Genomic DNA, 19420 nt, shown 5'->3' with positions numbered 1-19420 from the left:
TAGTTCTCGGTTTCACGCCGCAGGCAGATCCGGATGACCGCTGGACATTTTTAAATGCATAAAGTTAATGTACAACTAAAAGAATAAGTCACAGTACCTTATTTCACTGCGAAGCGTCAGTGACTGTAGCTGCAGGCTCTTTGAGCTGTCTCCGCACTGTACGCAGCGCAGCGCCCGATGCAGCCATGCCTCTCATGATGATGCCGCACCGGTGCTGTCAGCCATCTGCATGACGATTGTGAGACTGAGTCTCACCGGCGGGTGACACCCAGTCAACGCGATACTGACACTAGTGACTGCAGACTACCATGTAGAAAAAGTGCTGTGCGCCTGCTTCACTAAGGGAAGTGCCCATGTCATTTGAGGAGGGGGTGGGACGGAGTAGGAGCTTCAGCATTTGTCATATATAGAGAGGGCTAGGAGACGTGCACATAAGATTGCAGAGCTAGGTTGTGTAACGAAATGTAGAGGATCTCATGGCAGTTGTGAGTGGCTCCAAGAGCTCGGCTCATCGATGTCCGAACGGAGAGGACACAGACCCGATGGGAGTGGAGGGAGTGTTGTGGGAGGTGAGAGAAGTATGTATGTGTACCGCAGGGCTTTAAGTGGGATTTAAAACAAGCATTGGCCGTGCGGCCATACGCACGCGTGCAACGAAAAAAAAGTGCTGTGCACGTCGCGCGCGAAAGTGAAAGAGATCGCGCGTGCTTGTGTGCGTGCGAGTAAACTGGTCGCCGCTTTGGAAGCCCTTCCAAAAGGCCAGGTACTAAATGTCTTGCTGACAGCGCATGCACACTGGATCAGCGAGACCTAAAAACAAAAGTATCAAACAGTAGTGAGCCAGAGATTGGATGGTCCCTCCTATAGACACTGTGCAGTCAGTGGATCGGGTCATTCTAAAATGAGCAGTCACTGATATTATCTTTTTACAGAAACAAATTGATGGAAGAGACTCTGTAGACTCCTTTCTGAATTCTACATATTGCTGCATCTGGACAGAGCAAGTAGCGAAGATGTATTCAGAAAAAAAGATGCAAAAACATGGCTACTTTTCTAGTTTATTGCTATCCATGGTGCCAAATACTGTACCCCTTTTACCAGTCTCTCGACTCTTATGGTGGACTTTTACACATCAGGACTCACCTCCACTATAACCCTGTCCACCCTCTCTATTTCCTTACCTTTTCACCCCCGCTCACAGTTCTCCAATACAGAGATTGCACTGAGTCCGATATTACACCCCTGAGACCCGATACTATGAGGACAGTGAGGTGCTAGGATCAGGGAACAGGAGTTAGGGGTCTCGTATCCATCTCGAAATGAGGTCGATAATTGAGAGACCTGAAAATTGGTCAATGAATGGTAGGTGATATTTGCAGACCCCACGTTTAGCGGGGTCTTGGCCGAAATACTGGTAGGCGGAAATAGGATCGATCATGAAAAAACTACACCAAGCGTAGAGTTGCCACCTTTCCAAAAGAAAAACCTACTGCAGACCACAGCCATTTGTTGTACTTTTAAGAGTGTCGAAACTGCAAAGGGCAGGACAAAGGGGCACATGCATCAACCTATTTAGGAAGTGCAAACGGTGCGAATCGGTAAATTCGGCCGTTTGCGCTTCCTAAATACGTTTTTGGGATGCATGAAACATTATTTCAAAATTCGTTTTTTTTTGCATTTCCTAAAAATGCGAATGCATTTAAGGAATCGCAATTGGGCGATTCCTTAAATGCAATGCATCATTTTATTAAAAAATGCGAATTTTGAAATAGGAAGTGCAAATTAACACGAGGTTGACCCTCATGTTAATTTGCGAAATTGTTTCAAAAAGCACAAAAATGCATTTTGAAAAGTGTCATGTTACAGACACACATGTCCTTAGGACATGTGTGTGTGAAACATGCACTTTAAAATACATTTCAGGGGTGCAGGGGGGGGGGTCCAAACCCCCCTCTGCACCCTTGCAATGCATCAACAAATTGCGATTTCCTAAAAAAAGAAATGCAAAACGGCATTGATTCCTATGGGCCTCTAGGCCCATAGGAATCAATGTAATGCCATTCCTTAATCGCGATTCGCAAATAAGGAATCGCAAATTCCGAAATTTAAGAAATCCTAAAAAAAAATAGGATTTCTTGATGCATAGAATTTTGCAATTCCTAAATAGCGATTCCTTAATTTTCGCTATTTAGGAAATGCAAAATCCTAGATTGATGCATGTGGCCCAAAATGTTTTAGGGGATAATACTTGATTGCTGCGCAGGTGGAGAAGCAGCAAAGGGATATAAATATTTCTCCAATGCAGCCGCCTGGGATCTAGCGCTTTGATGATAAGAGCGATCATATTATCCAATTATGGTCACGTCATGCTTCATTTTCTATTGCATCTCATACCAGCATTTTACCGACAATGGAACCAAACTATTGTTCCGTCATTATAAAATGTATTTCCATCCCGGATCCCGCTTCTCCCCCTCCCCCCCCCAACCCACCAAACACTCACCTTCACTGCCCTGGCTTTCCACGTTCCATAAATTGCGTGCCACTTACTTGTGCTTCAGTTAAAAGTGACTGTTAGTGTGACAAATAGCAGACAGATGTGTCCACGCTGTTCACTCGACTTCACTCCATAAGAGGACCCGAATCCAGCCTGGCCACAGCATGAGGTCAGGTGGTCTCTTCTTGCTCATCGGCTGGTTATTGGTTAAGCAGCCCAGCAACAGCAGAAATAGCCAATCACGGAAGGCTCACAATAAGCCATTACATTGACTAGTTATTGCTCCGAGGATAGAGCCCCCCACCTCCGTAGTGGCTCATGAGCACAAACTGCACAAGAGGCCTAGGCTAGGCCCAGCAACTGCGTCTCCCAGCCAATCCAGACGCTGCTCCCTTGCATGAGAGCAGTGCCAGGCTTGGCTTGAGCAGGCAAAATCACCGCTCATTTGGAGACTAGTGGTTGCAGCTTTGATCAACTCCCGGTCACTAATCAGCAGATGGAGAAACTTTCAATGAGCATGTCAGGCTGGCCAGAGGCAGCCGTCCAACCTGACATGCACACTGCCACTTTGGGGGCCTTGGTGTTGTCATGTGCGCTCACTGCTGCCACCCTATAGGCATGTGTCACTGTCAGTGTCTATTACGTTACATCGAAGCCCCACTCCCTTCAGAGCTGCCAACAACCGCCAGGTGCTGAAAGCGGACTGTCGCAGGCATAATAAAATATACATTTTTAAACTTTCGATTACTTGTTTTTATTTATCTGTTGTTTACATTTAATAGGGGACTATGGTGGCAAAAATATAGGTGGGGCAACGTCCCTTCGTGCTTAGGTGGGAACCACCCCTTGATGCATTATCGCCATGGTTGAAAAAATAATAGTAAGTGAGCAGAGATCAACAATCATGATCAGCTACATCATTATGGGCAAGCTGCCAACTCATTGAGTAAGTAAGTATGACATACGACTAGAATGTCTCAATGCCAACCACACCAGTTGCACTTTCACTGAATCTCACTGTACGGCAAATTAACAGTTCTGGCTAGCAATCCCACTCAAAAGTATGCTTGTATTAGTTAAGAAAGCTGAAGAAACCAATGTTTGTTTAATTTGTTATGTTATTGCATTAGGATCTTATAAGGCACACTATCACCAAGGAGGTCTCTTGGTGCTAGGGATTAGACAGGTAGGACAAATAAGATGGAGAGAAAGTTAAAAGGGTCCCAAAAAAAATGAAGCCTTGGCTTTTTGGTCTAAAGCTGGAATGAGAGGAGATTTCGCAAAGCTTACAAGTTAGGGAGTGCCAGAGGGATGTCACTAGAATTGAATAAGCATGGCCTCCACTTCTGAATTGGAGTAACTTTGGAAAAGATTAGGTTTAAATGAGGTATATTGTTCTGAACAGATTGAAGCAATTGAGAGATGAGGCTTTGATGGCAAAGTAAACGTTGTTGCTGTAGTAAAGGCGTGATCCTAAACGGATGTGATCCTACCATTCCGACGTGCCAAGCTATACATCACTGACAATAACATCCCTGGTAAAAAAACACACCCTGCAGGAACAACATTTCCCTGAGTGGTAAATACCAGAGCACTCCTAATGGGGCTCATGTCTAGATTTTGTGTGGTAAATTTAAATAATCGATACGGCTCAGAGAACAGCCCGTTGTAGTCTGGGATTTGGGAATGCACAACCAAAAACTACTGGTCACTGAATGGCCAAAATGCCAATAGGATGTACTTCTAACACAGCAGATGTGAAGTGTCTGACCCATGTCAGGGGGCATGAAACAAATGGCAATTTAAGCTCCTGAGCAGCTTACAAATTCTGTCAGTACTGGCCAAGCAACAGGAGTCGATTATGGGCATCACTAGTTGTTTGTTATAAAGAGTATGTTTTAGGTTTGTTGTTAGCCAAGCCCTTTCTAAGTTCATGAACTTACATGTATAATGTGATTACTTACAGGGGGGCTTTCAGCACTGGTCTGCTCAGGGCAGTCATGGTGTGGCACCGTTGATGGTTACCACATAGATGGTATAACAACTGGTAAGAAGCACGTAGATAATGTAGGAGTAAGTCAACAAAGATAATTTCTCGTTGATGTGATGTAATATTCCATTAGTTCAAAGTGAAGAAGTACCACAATTAGGGACTTAAATATTCGACAGTATATATGATCCCCCTTGATAAGGGGTGTTTTAGTAGCCTCTAGGCTGGGAGCTCAAGTTTAATTAAGAGGATGCCAGACCTATGACCTTCACTAATGCTTGTTTCTTATTCGAATAAGTTTCAGTCACTGAAATGTGCTTCCAATAATAAACTCATGAACAGGTATTTATAGTTAAATTCAGTGTCCTTCCTGCTCTAGAAAAAAGCTTTGCCTTTGTACCTGATTGACTCAATTCAAACCCCAGAAGATGCTTTCCACCGGATTTGCCCTCTTTATATTATTTTCAAATCCGTATCTGCAGCATATCAAAGGCTTCATATATTGAACAGATAAATAACTGACACATAATTTGCAGAATAAGTGCTGGATCCCAAAGGTTTCCACGAGGCCCGCAAACGGCACAACCGAAGGTCTGAGTGCCATATACCAAGGCTTTGTGGTCTTGATCCCACCGCATGCCTCCTTCATCCACAACACTTCATCACAACACTCACTGCCTCTTTTACTCACTTTTGCAGGTTCTTTTTTTACCCCAGTTTTGTTCTCTTTGTCACTGTTTTGCCATCTTTTTCTTCCTTCCTCTGTCCACCTTCTGTGTTTTTCTCTCTCTTCCTGTAGGTCAAAGTCTGTAAAGAAAAAATAAGCGCTGGTCCCCCAAAATGAATGCCGTTGAGCCCCACTTGCAAACACCCGCTCAAATTAAGCAATATCAACAGCATTGCCCCTCGTCGAACCTCATTTACTGAACAAGGCTTTAAACCTTCACTCCTAGGTGCTGTCATATTACAACACTCTCTTTTATTCGAATTCTAGTTCTGTGCAGCCAGGGGAAGTCTTCTCCTCCAATGACGGTCTCCACAAACTTTAGGAAATGCACTTGACTTTCAGCAAATATTATCTACCTATTCTGAGTCAGCCCTTCCTGCCCCTTATTGACCCACACAGACCCGGCCCGTGCATTGACCTTGCATAAGCTTCCTTTTTCTATTATCAATGCTTGGATATTGTTGTGGTCACATTTGATGCAATAACTGTGAAAAGGCTGAGGAAATCGATTTTAATTTTATGATGCTAGAGGACTGTAATGTCTGAAGTACCCTTGAAGATGCCATGTTGTATGTTGGAAAAAACGATATTCGGATGTATTGTGTACAAATGTATGCAAAATGGCAGTGTTGAGTTGCAATGAAAAATGAGGTATATGTATGCTACAAATAAAACTGTCTTACTCGTGCCAGTGGATGCCCTAACGTGCCCTTCCTAATATTGAAGAAAATGTTTGTACAGAATGTCGGACCACTATTCAATCACTACCATTGGGAAATGAGACAATGCATTGTCTGTGATGTTTCTAGAACTCTGTGTTATTTCCGAAGGGGCTCCAACTTACCATAGTGATTTTACCACTTGCTTCTTGTTCATTTTTTGCCCCCTTCGTTTCTTCGTAGTGGCTTGGTTCACGTTCGATACAGCTTCAGCCCACCGGGACATCGTCTTGTCTAACGACAACTTGACTGCAACATGTAACAGTTACGACGACCGCGTGGTGTTGGGGACTGCAGCCTTCTCCAAAGGGGTACACTACTGGGAACTCCACGTGGACCGCTATGATAATCACCCCGATCCAGCTTTTGGCATTGCCAGGATCAATGTTGTGAAGGATATGATGCTTGGGAAGGACGACAAGGCCTGGGCCATGTACGTGGACAACAATCGCAGTTGGTTCATGCATTGTAATTCTCACACCAACCGGTAAGAACTTTCCTCTGAATAGATTCTGTTGAAATGTCTTGAAATCACAGCTCCCACCATTAATTGTTATTCATTCATACAAACAAAATCAAGTACATTCTAGTGCGAATAGTGACTAACGGAGTGATAATTCAAGTGTTCTATTCAATCTGAGTTTGAGTCAAGCACATACTGGGCCTCACACCTAATTGTAATCAACGAATGAGTGTTTACAGATAGGAGTGACCCAGCTTACAGTGTGGACCATTGGGCAATGGGGACAGGGGGTCATTTGGGAGCACGATATAGTTGGAAAAAGTTGGCATACTCAGGTAGTAGCTGACGTGTGGAAAAAAGCCAATCATTATCTGGGCTGGGCTAACAAATTAACAGAACAGACCCCTGTGGGACAGCGACATCCTCCAGGAAGTAGGTATCTTACAGGGCTTTGGGAAATGGAAATTGATAACTATACTACGCCTGGGAGATGTGTGGTAGAGGCAACACATGCTCACTTTCCCTGAACTACAGACTGACTACCAGTTAGCAGACACAGAACGCTACAGGTACCTCCAGCTCAGACATGCTTTGAGCAGACACCTAAAGGAGGGGGAACAGATAGCCGAATATAGCCCACTTGAAGACAGACTACTATTAGACCCAATACCGGAAAAAGCGCTGTCATGTACCTATAGAAGGATAATCAACAATGCCCCGGATCTCCTGATAAAGTTAAGGGAGTCCTGGGAATCTAATGTGGGCCTACTAGAAGACGATGACTGGGCGGAAGTGATACAAAGCTCTTGAGAAGTGGCTATTAGAGCACGGTTCAGGCTTTTCAACTGAGAATAAAACACAGACCTTACTCCACCAGTGTACTCATGTTTAAGCTGGGGCGCATTCCCAAGGAGAACTGTCAGGGTGGATGTAATCAAAGAGGTACCTTCTTTCATATTGTGTGGGAATGCTCGGTCATCCAACGTTATTGGCGGAAGCTGACGCAGATAATGGCGGATTTGGTGGGACAGGAGGTTCCACTTGAAATCCCATGGCAAGTATTATATGTATCGGGGTACAAAAGTGGACTAAATACAAAACAATATGGCTACTAGTGGCTGCAATGGTTGCCAAAAGAAACATTGCCAGAGCCTGGGGGGGCGCGCAAGCTTTAATGGCAACACAATGGGAACGGGACATGGCTTGGTGCCCTGCTGCAGAAAAGACAGTATATGAAAACAGGGGATGTCCTAAGAAATGGGAAAAAGTGTGGCAACAGGAGGAATGTTACAGGGGCAACTGGTAGATGCCTGAGAGTTAGAAGAGGAAGGGAGTGCCGGGTGGGAACGGAGTTGGACTGGGACCCTGCTTGTATCGTGTTGCTTGTCACATTCAATTATTGATTGTAGATGGTGAAGTGTTGCACTGAAGATAGATAAAATATGTGGCTTGTAATAATGCTGTATTTTGTTCCTGACGGCTGTTTAATAAAAAGAATTAAAAAAAAAAAGAATACAAGGACGTAATCTTGTGAAATACTTGTTTCTCTACTGGGAGTAAACGTCTACTATTATTATTATTATTACACATATATTACTATGACACCAATACTAGTAATAATAATAGAGATACTCATAATATTGTGGTTGCTTGTTGCTCCAGTTAACTAATGGTGAAAGCTGTTTTTTTAACAATTTTTTCTTTATTTTGTTTTCAAGGATTTTCGGTAGCTAGAAAAAAAAAATTTGTCTACATGACCCTACATTTTGTATTCATTTAACTGTAATGCTTGTTTAAGTAGGTGAATCTTGCAAACCACAGTCCTGTCTTTGGAAGAAGTCTAACGATGGGTCCCTGCGAAAACACAGGGAGGCAATGATATAAGCAGTCTGTGGTTTGGCTCTGTGAAATCTGCCTTTGCACCTTTGTTGGTAGAGCTTATTCTTAGAACACAGCCTTTGGCTACTCTCCCTTGACAGGCTTCTGGCAGTATTTTGGACCGATTCCCTACCCTCTACCCCCTCTTTCATTTGTTTCACAAAGCCATCCCTACATTTTCAGGTCTGTAGCGAGGTCTTCTTTCCTTCTATATCCCGTTCATATGGTAGAATATTGATCCCCATCTGTTTGTGGCAGCCAGGGATTCATTATATTTCCATTTTTGCAGAATCCTTTTGCCACCCCCGTAGATGAGCCCCATCCTCCAGCCGTGGCCGCTGCAGATACGAGCGGTGGAGCCGGCCTGGGGGGGATTTCGAGAGACGACCGGGGAAGAAACTTAATTATATATTTAATTTTCCCTTGCGGTCATCTCTCGAATTGGGAAACAACGTTTACAAGACTGTTTCCACAACGCAGTGCAATTACAACGCGGTTGTTACAACAACCTCGTTGTTAGTCCGCAATACCTTTACATTGCAAGTCATTACAGCGATTTGCTGTAGGGGGTGCAAAGGCATTGGATATAAAATCCAACACCTTCCCTGCTGTTGTGCAAAATGGAGTAGGACTAGTAAATAATACTGTTCCTAAGACCAGCGCGCCCCCTACAGCAAGTTGCTGTAATGACTTGCGATATAAAGGTATTGCGTACTAAAAACGCGGCCATTGTAACAACCGCGTTGTAATAGCATGCGATGTATTCACATGCGTTGTAACATGCTATATTCCTCAAAATACCCTCCCAGCCGGCCCCACTGCTCTTATCTGCAGTGGATGCCATCCTCCCTTCACCTCCCATGGTATAACAGAGCTTCCTTTACCTTTTCCACAAAATCATCCCAAAATGGTACACAAAAATATCAAATATTATGGGGTGATATTTATTTTAACAATAGTTAGGGCACAATGCTTATACATACAATGTTTTGACAACACTATTCTGGTACCACACTTTCTTCCCAGATAATGCTCTTATCCAGAGCGCCGTGTAAGGCTACGAGTTTTTGAACTTACTTGCTCCTTGCAGCAGGAAAAAGCACAGCTACTCCCAGCAGTCGCCCACTGGTCACTTCGTTTTTTTCTGCAAAGCTTTGAAATACCTATGCCCTTCTGCCTCGGAGCCTGTGAGATTTCAACTTTGCTCATCAAACTCCTAGTTCAAGAGAGTACTGAAAGCGACATGGGCTGATGCAGGGTCAGACTGGCCTATAGGGCAATCATGCAGTGCCCAGTGGGCTGGTGTTATGGGTCAGTGTGTGGGCCGGTTTTTAAGCAGCTTATGGGCCTGTTTTATAGCCAGGTTGGTACCCTTGCAGGCATAGAGTGACGCATAAATTATACAAAAAAGGAGAGAACTCTGGGTAGTTCCCAAGTTTAGGTGGAAGGCAGCTCCTGTATAGAGCACCCTCAACACCAGCGACACTCTAAATTTGCTCACCTCAAATGTCTGCTTTCCTATCAAAGTTTTTAAGCATAGGATTAGCACAGTGCTATCCAGGCAGAGATAGAAATGGACAAAGTATTTTGCCATGTGTACAGCAAAGTCTTTAAGCATAGTATTAGCAAAGTGCTAACCACGCCGAGCTGTAAAATGACAAAAGCCATTTATCACTCCAGGCACAATATTACAGCTTTGAAGTAGTAAAATACCATCCAAGCCAACCTGAAATGGCCGGATATCACTATTGGTTCCCTGATTTAACCGCAAATATTGGTTACAGTAAACACAAATGCATGCAACTCCCATACCTTGCAAAACACCCACACAGCGTGTGTTCACAAGTTCAAAACATGCCTGATTCACAAAAGTGGGACCATTCTTTTAGCTATCTGGTTTGCTAATGGGGCCCCCTTTAATGTTAGTGCCTGGGCCAATTTTTTGCCACAGTCCGACCACGGGCTGATGGGTGTGACCTAGCGACCATGCTCAGCAGTTATTATAAACTACCACTGAGGAAGTACTATGATGTTCCATCCCTCCTATAGAGCCTTCAGAGATGCGAGCAACTTCAGGAACAACGAATGATGTGTGTTCACTCAGATAATTGTAGTAGTAAATTAGCATCTTTCGAAGAGACGAGGAAAACTCTAAACTAAAAATATGTATGTGTGTACTTGTGTGTGGGAGAGCGAAAGAGACTGAGAACAAGGTAGAGAGACCAGACAAAAGGGCGAAAGGAGAAAGAGAAATATATAAGGTTAGAAAGGCAATGGATCAGAAGGATGGGAGATGAAGGAAACAAGAGAGGGCTGCAGGACAGGTACATGGGAGCAAGACGTGGGTCAGGTGAACTTAAAAAAAATACGATTATGATATCACCCTTTTATTGAGAAATATCATTCATACCACATTTTTATTTGAGAGAAACTGCGTTGTGGTTAAGTTTAAATAATAGTGTTTTTATTTGGAAACAAAGTTAAAAATGTTGTGCCTTAATGGAATGAACGTTCTTGCTAGTAATCATACCTTTTTGCACAGTAATCTGCATTTATCCTTTTCAGAACGGAAGGCGGTGTCTTTAAAAGTTCTACTGTCGGTGTACTCTTGGACCTGAACAAACACATACTGCAGTTCTTTATCAATGGACAGAAACAGGGCCCTGCAGCTTTTGAAAACCTTGAGGGTGTGTTCATGCCTGCGATAAGCCTGAACCGAAATGTACAGGTAAAGTTTGTTCATCACACAAATCCGTTGACATGGCCACGGGGAACTAAGTCCCATGCGAGAATCTATGGGGCTTATTTACAAGCACCTTGCACCGCCGTTGCGTTCGTTTTAATATGGGAAAAAGTAACATACCAGCAAATAAGCCCCTATGTGTTCTATTACGCAGCCATCTCATGCCACCTCGTGCTTGTTGATCTTCATTTGTCCTGAGTTGTGACCAGGGCACAAGTCCTAAAAAAAGAAGTGGGGGGACGCTGTCACCGGACGTGACGCCACGACAGGAAGTGACGTCACAAAAGGTGCAGAGCTCTTCGTCCCAGAGAGGCCAAAGAGTGAAGTCCAGCTGTTTGGCAGGGGGGACGGCGTCACCCTGGTAAAATAAGTGGGGGGACTCCGTCCATCCGCGTGGTACCTCGACTCGAGCCCTGGTTGTGACCTGTGCATGTATTTAAGCAAGAGACTGACAACCAAAGCATTCATGGGTCGGGACGGCCTCCTTTAGCAACATTATATATAGACTTTTAATGTAAGTAGGCTTGCCGTCTATAATAGTGAGGCAGATTATGTTGTCAGACCACTAGATGCTGCTGGGTGCCATGTTTACTCTTTCCTTGGCGTACCTTGTTTTTTTTAATACTTAGAAACAGGTGTTTATAACACATGACAAACATGGAAGAAGCATTCAGAAGGCCCTGCGTTGAATTTCGGCACCAGGCCTTGCGAAATCCTTTAACAAGCCTGCTGAATACTCCGCTATCAAATGCACCTTTTAGTGGAATCAGAGTACTTCAAGGGCCTCATGAGGATCTAACCATTTTCGTGGGTCGAGGTAGCCCAGTATTAAGGTTACATTTCTGACCAAAGAAACGGTACAGGAACAGGGGCGGTTTCACTTGAGGAGTGTTAGGGCCGTTGACCCTCCCACAATGTGAGCCATCACACACTACAGCATTAATTATAATGATCCGTACCAGGCAGCAGTACTGTATGCAAAGAATTGTCAGGGGAGGAGGCGTGGCCCTGTCACAGTGCACCATGTGACATCATCCATCCTCCTGATGGTTGGCATGAAGTGCGCATGTCCAATTGGCCGCTAGCTTCAATGCTGCCAATCTGGTATGTGCACATTTACCCTCTGAATCTGCACTGCATGAGAGCCCTATGGGGGGCAGTGACTCAGTCTCCTTGTACTCGTAGGGAGAGTTGGCCCGCCCAGCCAATATCGATGCTGCTTTCAAGCTTTGTGTTGATATACAGAGCATGAAAGCAGCATTTGGATTGGCTATGGTTTTGCCCATCACAGCTCTTTGTCAGCAGTCGGCACCACACTGAAGGAGTAACAAACTGTACCTGAGTACGTAGGGAAAAGGGAGATCGCCGTTTTCAAAATCCCTTGAATTACAGTGGTCAAGCGGCAAGAAAAGTAAGTTAATTTTGTAGGCTTATCGCCCCACCACTGTCATATTTTACTAGCTGCTGCTGTACAGGATGCCATGTCACAGGAGGCAGCATCCAAAAGTCCTAGATTATCATATTTGTTTTGGAAGTACTTTCAAAGGGACCAAATCTTGCGTTTTATAGATAATTTGTTGCATATATTTTGGCCAATTTCCAGTGCTTATTTTGACCCAGAATAAGTGCCAGGGACCAAAGTTTTGCTAAGAAGCCTGCAACCGATACTGCAAATATCGAGGGGGCTAAATGCTAATGCTGCATAGCCTTGTATGCATTTTGTGACTCTTTCTTCCACCACCGACACTCCTAACCCTTTTCTCTCACTCTTACAGGTTCTTTTTCATCGCAGCTTGCGCCCTTTGTGACTGTTTTTCAGTCTTTCTCTTCCTCTTTCTTTGCTTCGTTTGTGTTTTTCTCTCGCCTGTCAGGGTGACAGTTTGATGAGGAAAAATAAGTTAGTCCTCTAAAATGAAGGCCCGTAAGTCCCACCTGCAACCACCGGCTCAAATTAAGGCCTGCTGTTTTCAATACCCACAAAGCCCTATCCATTTTCACTACCTGGTGCCATATAAGACCGTGGGTTGTTGTCTAGTGTTATAATTTTGCACCAATTCATAGTTCTTTTTCTTGAGGGAGTGAGGCTTTCTATATCTCTATTTTACACTAATAATCATTGCATAACCCCCACAGCTGGTCGTATGGTCTTTTGTTCGTCGATAAAGAGAAATAAGAAGCAATCATCTACCTAATCAATGAATCATTAAAGATTTAAAAGTCTGTCAATGCAGAGAGTTAGTGTGAGTTAAAGGGTTTTAATTTCAAATATTTTAGTCTTTAATTCATTAGACATTAATCTTCAGATTTCTGCATTAAACGTTAATATAATCCATCAATCGATATTTGATTATAAAATAGAACAAAATGTTTGTTAGAATCACAATCAATATAGTAATTAAACAAGCATCTTCCATAACGGAAAATCCCTAAACTAAATTAATTTGGGATACATGGAGAAAAAGGTGTCAGTTCAGAAACACAATGAAGAGTTGTGATCAGAGAGAGAAACCCATGCGGAAGCATGGCGCTTTTGCATTAAAAGCTAGAAAACATTCTCAGCTCAATAGATCTCAGCAGACAATTCGGTAAAATCTAAATAAAACAGCTTCGCATGAAAAAAGGCATCAGGACCTCAAGGCGAGTCTCCAGTCAGACTATCAAGGAAGGAATCTTACTTTACTCTAAGAACATGCACTTTTCTTTTGTCCTCCTCATCCCCAAGTAGAATATCAGCAAGTCTGAGAATAAGTAAACTAACAATTTTCTCATCAGAGCATAAAAGACTTTCAGATATTAGTCCTTGAAACACTAGCTAACAGTAGGATTCTGAAGACTTATAGTGACACGATGGCTGCAGTGCGACTTTTCAGTAAAGTATGTTACTACACTTTCTTGTACATATACAAATAATTATCAATCAAAAGTTTTAGTTAAGGATTTCTTTAAGGAATGCACCCTTTTATTCACTGAGATTTCTAGAGATTTCAAAAGTTGTTCTATATTTCCTCTTTAAACCTCTTTTGGCTCATGTTACATCATAATATATATCCATATTTTTCTGCGGCTCATTATTACCTATTGACCACATCTATAGTCTCATTATAGTAGTGGATTAACATTTGTCGAAGAGACGAGGAACGTTCTAAACTAAAAATATGTATGTGTGTACATGTGTGTGGGTGAAAGAGACCAAGAACAAGGTAGAGAGAATACAGAATAGAGTGACAGCAGAAAGAGAACGAGATGACGGCAGAAAGGCAAAGTATCAGTAGAACAGGAGATGAATGACATGAGAGGGGGTTGGGGGCACGTATATGGGAACAAAGAGTGGTTAAGGTGATCTAGAGAAAATAAGGATTATGATATCATACTCTTATTGACCAACAGCATTCATGCCACATTTTTTTGGGAGAAATTCTGTACCCCTCTTGCATGCTTTTCAGGGTACCTGGGAGCACAATCAGTGATCATTTTGCCTGTTGGGTTGTGTTGCAGCACGTATAGGTCCCCAAGAATGACATTGTTTGTTGTCTGGAGCTGTCCCCTATGTGGAGAAAAATGACCATCATACTATGTTGGCCCTGTGTTGTGATGTGGTGTGAGGGTATGCATCTGACTGCTTTTACATAGAGTATGGGGATCTCCAGAAGTCTATACATCTTAGACAAAACTCTAATTAAGTTAGCTGCGTTTTGAGATTTTCCTGACGTGGGTAAGTCCCTTGTGCCCACAAGAAATATAATTGTTTACGCGACTCATGAGACAGTACATATTATATGTTATTACATAGGCTGTTTGTTTGATTGATCAAAAGCATATATATATATATATATATTCTTCCAATGTTGCCCTTGCAATTGAGAGGTCACACAGCAACACTCTGCCATCCGGCTTTCATCAGCAGGCAGCCTTTTCAAACCATCAATTGCATTCTTTCACCAACGCGTTTCGAGGCAGAAAGCCTCTTCTTCTCGGGCTGCAATTCAACAAATGAAATGTTCGGGACTTGAAGGTGCAACATTCTTAATGCGCAAACAGACAGCCTTCAAAAACGTCGCTTACTAAGGAATTAAAAAGCTTTAATATTTCAACACATGAAACTTACTAAAGGAGAAATGCCTCGCACCGATGACTCCATGCCCCACAATGCATTATGGACTGAGCAATGAATTACGCCCATTGGGTTCATGGAAATAAAAATTGTCAGTAAATGGACAACTGCGAACATTTCATTTGTTGAATTGCAGCCCGAGAAGAAGAGGCTTTCTGCCTCGAAACGCGTTGGTGAAAGAATGCAATTGATGGTTTGAAAAGGCTGCCTGCTGATGAAAGCCGGATGGCAGAGTGTTGCTGTGTGACCTCTCAATTGCAAGGGCAACATTGGAAGAATATATATATATATATATATATATATATATATATATATATATATATATATATATATATATATATATATATATATATATATATATATATATATATATATATATATATATATATATATATATATATTGCTACAGTTTTACAATAAATTAAATCAGGAGCTCTCCTTTATTATCTGTATTACACCCACCTAAACAAAAAAAGAAAATCAAGAAAACAAAGGAGCGCTTCCGATTTCATTTATTATAAAACTGTATCACTATGTCTATGCTTTGATAAGTTAAAAAGACAAACATAATCTATTGTAAAACATATTTTATGTGTGGACACCTCCTGATTTGCTTGACAAACAATTGAATCCAATTGTAGCAGCTTTCTTGCTAGCAAGAAGGGGATGTCCTCTCCTCTCTCTTTGAGGCACATGTACCAGTTAGAGTGTGTACAGTTAGGGTTTAAGGGTATTAGATGTAGATCATTGTCGTGCCCTGGGAGGTACTGCTCCTGCCTTATGCATGGCCCATTTGGGATGTGGGCAGCCACTATGGATTGTGAGCTTGCATTATGAGTGGGACATTCTGGCTCGTCCCTCAGGGTGAGAGAGGTTTCCCAAGAGCCACTGCTGGTGTTGTTGATGGGAAACAGTGTTTACATTGCATGCTTTACATGGCATGGCATTACAATGCGGTGTAACTTCGCGAACCATTACATCGCAAGTGGTTACAACAACTTGCTGTAGGGGGTAGAAGGTGTTGGATTTACAATCCAACGCCTTCCCTGCTGTTGCACAAACTGGAGTAGGAATAGTAAATCATACTATTCCTTAGTCCAGCACGCTCCCTACAGCAAGTCGCTGTAATGACTTGTGATGTAATGGTTCGCGATATAACAACGTGGTCGTTGTAACAACCGAATTGTAATGGCATGCGATGTAAAGCATGCGTAGTAAAGACATATATTCGCTGTTGACAGTTTAGCGATAACATAAATGAATCACTTTTATTCTGAGTAATGTTTATTCTGATTAAATCTTTAATGTCTCTATATTTATGTCTTTCCAACAGGTAACTCTTCATACAGGACTAGAAGTGCCCATGAGCATACGACAGACAAAATCATCCAACTGATCCCATTCCCGGCTGGCTTTTATACTCTACTTTTATAATTTCACAGTAATTATAATCAACAGTAACATGGCCTCATTCTTGATTTAACATATCTAAGATCAACATTTATAGTTATAACATGTGCTATATTATTTAAATTATGATAAAACAAAGTTTTCAAAACATTATTTTTTGCTTTTTAATAGTAACGAATGTACTTATAGATTGGATTTTCTATTGAAATGCATATTTGTGTGTCTTTATCTATCTTCACCTATAAGATGGGTGCAGACTTAATTGTATCTTATCCTATTTGTATAAACAACACACACATGCACATTCAAAAGGCACGCTGCTTATGTGGGTTCAGTCAAATTCATAGGGGGCATACTTTTATAAAAAAGGAATGTGTCTACGTCTGAGTGTTCCCTAATGAAGCTGGACACAATGTGTTACCAAATAAATTCTGCTCTGGGCTAACCTACAGGTCACGGGCTGTAGATGGAGAGGGATTCTCTGCCTGTAAATCAAGAGTTGTCATCATTACTAGGTGAAGGGTATCTCTAAGGAGTGAGCATTGATAACCTGTCTCTGTACAAAACAATGTTAAGATGTTTGGATTCTGGTCTCACAACATCCATTCACAATACTGCCTTCATTGGTTGGATAATCACAGCTTAGGGACTTATTTACAAGCTCCTTTTGCCGCCGTTGTGCCACTTTTCCCCATATTAAAAGTGATGCATGGTGCACCGTCGCTTCGCTATTTTTTTTAATATTAAAAGTGACGCACCTGCGGCACAAGGGTCTTGTAAATAAGCCCCTTAGTGTCTTTGGGTTTCTGTGTGGTGATTGTGAGTTGGCTCTAGGCAGTAGACCATGATCCCCCAGCTGTGGGCCCCATTCTCATTTATATCACAAGGTACCAGACCCTAAATACATAATCCGAGTTCCCCAATTTGTGTCCTGACGAACTACTCCATCTGGCCCACCTGTAATTGGCTACCAAGTATCCCCATGCACATTAGTCTGTGCTCTGCACTTCAAGTTTGTTGATCTAGGAGATGCTGAATAACATGCTAACTCACTAATGTTTCACAGACACATGACGTATATATTGTTCTCATTTGAAGAAATCATTCCCGATTGTGTGTGCTAGTGACTGTCTTTTGGATTGACGAGTTATCAAGAAAACAAGTGGAAAAACCACACCAACGCCGAGACAGGACCCTACTTATGGAAGAAAGACTAAACTTCTATTTCCATGCTTCCTCAATGGGCACAATAGGACTAATTCGAGGGAGAAGAACGGTCATTACTGGAAAGGTTGGATGCCGATGGGCCAGGGAAGGAGCAAGCAAGATGGCAGACCCAACAGTAAACTCTGGCTTGAAGAACAGCTGGTTTACTGGCTAAAGAGCTGGCTCCAAATTACTAGCAGGAACATTCTATACAAAAATGAAAAAAGTGAAAAGGCAGCAAATTTAGGAACATTCAAGCAGCAGAAGAAGGGCATAGGGCCATGGGAATGAATAGCATGGAAAATGGGCCAATAGCACCCGCCCCCCCAGTCTGCACCCCACATGTGGATACTTGCTATCCTATTCTATTTCAGGCACATGCTTTACATTTTAAGTGGACTAAGAAAGGGTTGGATTTGATGAAACAACAGCACTTAATGCCAATATCCTTGGCCATCGGATTGGCCTACCAAGAGTGTGCTCAAATAGATAATAGCCAGGGTCATTGTCAGGGGTCTTTTTCCTCATAATCGTTTTGTTTAAAGGAAGCAGACTGCAAGTGGCTAAAGCAACAATCTAGCCAATGAGATGCCTTTTAGAAGAGATGAAAATACAAGCTTTTGGCCACTTAATCTTGTTGGATCACTCCATTCCATTCAGCACCATCTCACACCTCATGCTCCTTGCTGGACCTCCAGAGTTTGGGTGAAGTGTTGTACCTTGGTCGGGATAGCTCATTTTCTCAGCAGTCATCAAAATCTATTACTATTAATCTTTTTAGGTCATAATTTTATCTCTTCCCTTGTGTTCTCCAGGGCTAGACCTTGAGCCCAACTTTTTTTAATGTCTCCACCCTTTACCAGCTCTTATTGACTCTTGTGAGCTCTTGTTTTATGCGTATACAAATGATACTCTACTCATCACCGATAATTATAAGCTGTCTCCCTCTAGACAAGATGATATCCAGAATTACATAATCTCCATCATTCTCTAGATGTGCGTGGATGGCTCTAAACTCAATAGGAATACAATTGAGTCATTCCGAGTAGGAGGAACAGGGTCACTCTTTTCCCACAGCTTGTGGGCTTCTTCTTTGGGTTATCTCCCGAAATGTTGGTGTAATGATTGACAAATCAGTTCTTATTTTAAGACAGATGGAATAAGATTAGTTTCTCTTGTTTGTTTCGGTATTCAAAACCTTGAAAAATAAAATATATATTTTGTACTTACTATTGGAAACTTTTAACCCAAGCTATTTTAACGTCAAGAATATAATAGTGCAATGCAGCCTACTTGGGCCTTCCTATCTCCTTATTGCAGGTCTTACTTAGAGGTTTTTTATGAGCACCGTATGTTGCTTCTGGACATCTCAGAGTGCTGTGAAAAGGGAAGTGGAGGCAGGTGAGAGTACAGGAATGCGGTCAGCTTGGGTGATGGGTAGGGGCATCTGATGTTTCATTGAGATCAGTGGAGGGCATTGTCAGTACATTGGACTGGTCACTATAGGATAATTATGGAGCCCTGGAAGTGGTGGACCACTGGTGTCTCATAAGCAGCGGTTGGCTGCCTTTTAGCATCTTACATAGTTAGGTAATAAAAACATGATACTAATGACATTTTATTCATCTGTTGAGAGGAACAAATGGGCATTCATTCCATGCCAATACTTTGGGAGG

At 42.4% G+C, this 19420-nt stretch overlaps 1 protein-coding gene across 2 annotated transcripts in view; it reads left to right on the top strand.

Annotated features, from left to right (window-relative positions):
- The window catches only part of TRIM67 (tripartite motif containing 67), a 526294-nt gene extending 507191 nt beyond the window's left edge, over positions 1-19103 (top strand). For both annotated transcript variants that reach the window (XM_086925344.1, XM_086925343.1), the window contains exons 8-10: positions 6117-6420; positions 10840-11002; positions 16462-19103. In XM_086925344.1, the coding sequence (XP_086781470.1) occupies positions 6117-6420; positions 10840-11002; positions 16462-16524 (530 nt within the window). In that variant the 3' untranslated portion in view covers positions 16525-19103. The remainder of the gene's footprint in view (positions 1-6116; positions 6421-10839; positions 11003-16461) is intronic.
- Positions 19104-19420: the final 317 nt, after the last annotated feature.

This window comes from Lissotriton vulgaris, chromosome 6 (genome assembly GCF_964263255.1).
Source record: "Lissotriton vulgaris chromosome 6, aLisVul1.2, whole genome shotgun sequence".
Lineage (NCBI taxonomy): Eukaryota > Metazoa > Chordata > Amphibia > Caudata > Salamandridae > Lissotriton > Lissotriton vulgaris.
The sequence above is the reverse complement of the archived record's forward strand: the minus strand, read 5'-3'. Positions and strand labels throughout refer to the sequence as shown.